We start from the raw sequence: 5,000 nt of genomic DNA on the forward strand, positions 1-5,000 counted from the left end.
TGGTTGCTTATTGGAAATATATATATATATATATATATATATATATATATATATATATATATATATATTCTGTATATATATATATATATATATATATATATATATATATATATGTATATATATACATATATATAAATATATATGTATGTGTGTATGTATATGTATATACACATAAATACAATATATATATATATATATATATATATATATATATATATATATATATATATATATATATATATATATATATATATATGGTCAGTCTCTACAGCACTGTCACTGTCTCTAGCCACTGCCATTCATGAGTGACCTTTATAACATTTAAACCATCTTTACACCAATCCCTCAGCAAGGTCTCCAATATGAATAATTAATCTTCCTTATTTACCTTTTATCAACAGGTCCCGGGTGATGACTGTCGTCAGAAGTTGATGTGCCACGTCCACTCTAGGATAACAAATCTACCAGACTTCTTGCAGCAGGCTTATAACTTTATAGGGTATGGTTGTTTTCTTGCATCTTTTAAAACGTTTTTATCTTTAACATTTCTCTGCAAGATTTTGATATCAGTGACAAACATTCATAGTTAGCCATTTATAATGTTATCTAGAGAAACGATAATAGCTAGTCTAATAAAATGTTATCTACTCTTGAGAAAAATTCATAGGTTGCCTTATAAAAATGTTATCCAGAGAAACGATAATAGCTAGTCTGATAAAATGTTATCTACTCTAGAGAAATATTCATGGGTAGCTTTATAAAATATTATCCATAGAAATGATAATAGCTATAAAATGTTATCTACTCTTGAGAAACATTCATAGGTTGCCTTATAAAAATGTTATCTAGAGAAACGATAATAGCTAGTCTGATAAAATGTTATCTACTCTAAAGAAACATTCATAGGTAGCTTTATTAAATTTTATCCATAGAAATGATAGCTATAAAATGTTATCTACTCTAGAGAAACATTCATAGGTAGCTTTATTAAATTTTATCCATAGAAATGATAGCTATAAAATGTTATCTACTCTAGAGAAACATTCATAGGTAGCTTTATAAAATTTTATCCATAGAAATGATAATAGCTATAAAATGTTATCTACTCTTGAGAAACATTTAAAGGTTGCCTTATAAAATGTTATCTAGAGAAACGATAATAGCTAGTCTAATAAAATTTTATCTACTCTAGAGAAACATTCATAGTTAGTCTTATAAAATGCTATCCAGAGAAACGATAATAGCTATAAAATGTTATCTACTCTTGAGAAACATTCAAAGGTTGCCTTATAAAAATTTTATCCAGAGAAACGATAATAGCCAGTCTAATAAAATTTTATCTATTCTAGAGAAACATTCATAGCTAGTCTTATAAAATTTTATCTAGAGAAATGATAATAGCAAATCTCATAAAATGCTTTATAGAGATCAGCTATAGAGTACCTTCTCGGATGGAATACCTTCTCAGCATCAAAAGCATTTTGCATTTTAATGCTTTAAGCTTCTCAGCATCTAAAGCATTTCGCATTTTAATGCTTTAAGCTATTACTATGTCACAATAGTAACTTTATATCCATCCACAAAAAGTTATTTTAAATCGGATTATTCTCTTTAGTTTAAAAACTTTTTTTAAAAGATGTAAATCGTAATTTAAAAGCCCTAACGATTTAAAACGAATACATAAAATTCAATTTAGAATCTCTTGGAATCTAGCTTTTCTAATTCAACTTAGAATTTCTCTAATTTCCAAAATTATAAATTTCAAAATTATATTTACTCTCAATACCAGTTTCATATAAATATTAAATTTTTCTAATTTCCAAAATTATAAATTTCAAAATTATATTTACTCTTAATACCAGTTTCATATAAATATTCAATTTGTCTAATTTCCAAAATTATAAATTTCAAAATTATATTTACTCTCAATACCAGTTTCATATAAATATTCAATTTTTCTCATTTCCAAAATTAGAAATTTCAAAAGTATATTTATTCTTTATGCCAGTTTCATATAAATATTAAACCTTTCTTATTTCCAAAATTATAAATTTCAAAATAATATTTACTCTCAATACCAGTTTCATATAAATATTCAATTTTTCTAATTTCCAAAATTATAAATTTCAAAATTATATTTACTCTATGCCAGTTTCATATAAATATTAAATTTTTCTTATTTCCAAAATTATAAATTTCAAAAGTATACCTACTCTTAATGCCAGTTTCATATAAATATCCTTAAGTTAAACGTCAGGATTTAACTTGGAATGAATACAGTTTTTTAAATATAAGTTATAAAATCTGTCTCTAAAGATCAGAGGATCCTTATAACTGAAATATCACCGCATATGATTTAATATTTGAACTTTAAGTTCATTCGACATTTTTGCTGTATGTTTAGAGCATTTAATTCAAAATAGAAATCGGTAAACTCACTGCTAAACTAAAATATGAAAATGGAAATCTAAAATGAAAATTCTTACTTTTTTAGAACTACAGATTGTGCTGCCCTCTATGTTCAAGCACCTCTAATATTAACTCACAATGTCGCTGTATATACATGCTCTTCGCACTCCTCAAGAGAGATTAGTTCACCAAACTTTCAACTGGGCTCCACAAGGTACTAGCAGAGTTGGAAGACCTAGGCCTACATGGCTAAGGACTATGAAGCGTGAATTAGGAGATGATGAATGGAGATATATTGCTTTAAAAGCTCAAGATAGAGATGACTGGCGTAATCTAACTGAGGCCCTCTGCGTCAATAGGCGTGGAGCAGATGGTGATGCTGATTATGTATGTGTATACATATATATATATATATATATATATATATATATATATATATATATATATATATATATATATATATCATCTCCTCCTACGCCTATTGACGCAAAGGGCCTCGGTTAGGTTTTGCCAGTCGTCTCGATCTAGAGCTTTTCATTGAATACTTCTCCATTCATCATCATCTACTTCGCGCTTCTTAGTCTTAAGCCATGTAGGCCTAGGTCTTCCAACTCTTCTAGTGCCTTGTGGAGGCCAACTGAACGTTTGATGAACTAATCTCATTTGGGAAGTGCTAAGAGCATGCCCAAACCATCTCCATCTACCCTTCATCATGATTTCATCAACATAAAGGCACTCGAGTAATCTCTTATAGTTTCATTTCTAATCCTGTCCTGCCATTCAACTCCCAATATCCTTCTGAGGGCGTTGTTCTCAAATCTACTAAATCTATTGGAGATTGTTTCATACACACACCCAAACCCACACACACACACATATATATATATATATATATATATATATATATATGTATATATATATATATATATATATATATATATATATATATATATATATATATATCTTATATATGCAATCATAATTTTAGAGTTCTAATACCCGTTTCTTCTTTATTTCATATAGCTACTTTTTCATAAATATAATTTATAGGCAAGTTTATGGTTAAAAATTATGGTTGCATGTTAATTAATAATGGTAATGCAAATTCAAACCATGAAATTAGATTGAATCCATATTAATTTTTTTATCTGAATAGATTCAAACCTTAAAGAATAATATAGCTAAATTTACCAAGAAAACAAATTGATTGGAACTTCAGAAGTTGGAACTTGCAGCGATTTTCTTTTTTTTATGTTGTACAAGTTAACATAAATCTCTTTATAGTTTATATATGAAAGATCTATTTTAATGCTGTTACTGTTCTTAATGTATTTAATTGTAGTTTTCCATCACTTCTATTCTAGTTTATTTCTTTTCCTCAATGGGTTATTTTTTTTTTGTTGGAGCCCTTGGGCTTACAGCATCCTGCTTTTCCAACCAAGGTTGTAGCTTAGGTAATAATAATAATAATAATAATTCCAACACTCATGATATCATTGGAAGTTTAAGTAAGCAACATCAACAACATTAAGATAATAAAAAAAAAATCTATAACAACATTAACGATAGCAACAACAATAATCAACAACATTAACGATAATAAAAAAAATCTACAACAACATTGACGATAACAACAATAATCAACAACAACAACATTAACGATAGCAACAACAATAAACAACATTAACGATAATAAAAAAAAATCTACAACAACATTAACGATAACAATAATGATCAACAACAACACATTTAACGATAACAACAACAATAATCAACAATAAAATTAACGATAATAAAAAAAAATCAACAACATAAACGATAACGACAATAATAATAAAAAAAACGATAATAATAATGAAAAAAAACAACAACATTAACTGTTTGTAGAATGATTTATTGTTAATTTTTTCTCATTTATTTATGTCCTTGTTTCCTTTCCTCACTGGGCTATTTTTCCCAGTTGGAGCCTTTAGGCTTATAGCATCTTGCTTTTCCAACTAGGGTTGTAGCTTGGCTAGTAATAATAATAATAATAATAATAATAATAATAATAATAATACGATTCTATTTCAGGCCCAAGCTGCGCAATCAAGACAGGTACTCAGACGCCATCATCAGGGGTCTCTCTGGCGGGGACTGCGAAGCGCCCTACCCTGAGTGCCCTTACAGCATCTACCAGATGGCGTCCTTCGTGCCTTTTCTTAAAGGGGGTCCGCGTTATAGCGGATATAATGAGCTATAGAAAATATATTAGTATGCCATTTTATTATGGTGATTTTACTCTATTTATTTCGGTGGAGTATATTCAAGAAAAACGGAATGATGAGTTTTAATTAATAAAATGTTTCTTTTTTATTACTTTTTATGGTTATTTTCTAAAAGATTTATTCTACTCTTAATTTGGTGTTTAATATTGCTCTTTCGAGTGTGTATATAATTGTCAGGGTTAATAGGTTAAATAAATTAAATTTCTTTGAACTATGATGTTGAATATTTTAATTTTATTTCAAAAGTTGTTGCGATATTTTATATATTTTTTTCAGGGAAAATAATGTCATTTTTTTTTTAAATAGCAATAAGAAATTTTGAAT

General features: G+C 27.5%; 1 protein-coding gene across 1 annotated transcript in view; it reads left to right on the forward strand.

The window, feature by feature from the left end:
* The window catches only part of LOC137629216 (uncharacterized), an 8,531-nt gene extending 3,880 nt beyond the window's left edge, over nucleotides 1-4,651 (forward strand). The window contains exons 4-5 of the mRNA XM_068360479.1: nucleotides 402-499; nucleotides 4,483-4,651. Of these exons, the coding sequence (XP_068216580.1) occupies nucleotides 402-499; nucleotides 4,483-4,651 (267 nt within the window). The remainder of the gene's footprint in view (nucleotides 1-401; nucleotides 500-4,482) is intronic.
* The last annotated feature ends 349 nt before the right edge of the window (nucleotides 4,652-5,000 follow it).

This window comes from Palaemon carinicauda, chromosome 37 (assembly GCF_036898095.1).
Source record: "Palaemon carinicauda isolate YSFRI2023 chromosome 37, ASM3689809v2, whole genome shotgun sequence".
Lineage (NCBI taxonomy): Eukaryota > Metazoa > Arthropoda > Malacostraca > Decapoda > Palaemonidae > Palaemon > Palaemon carinicauda.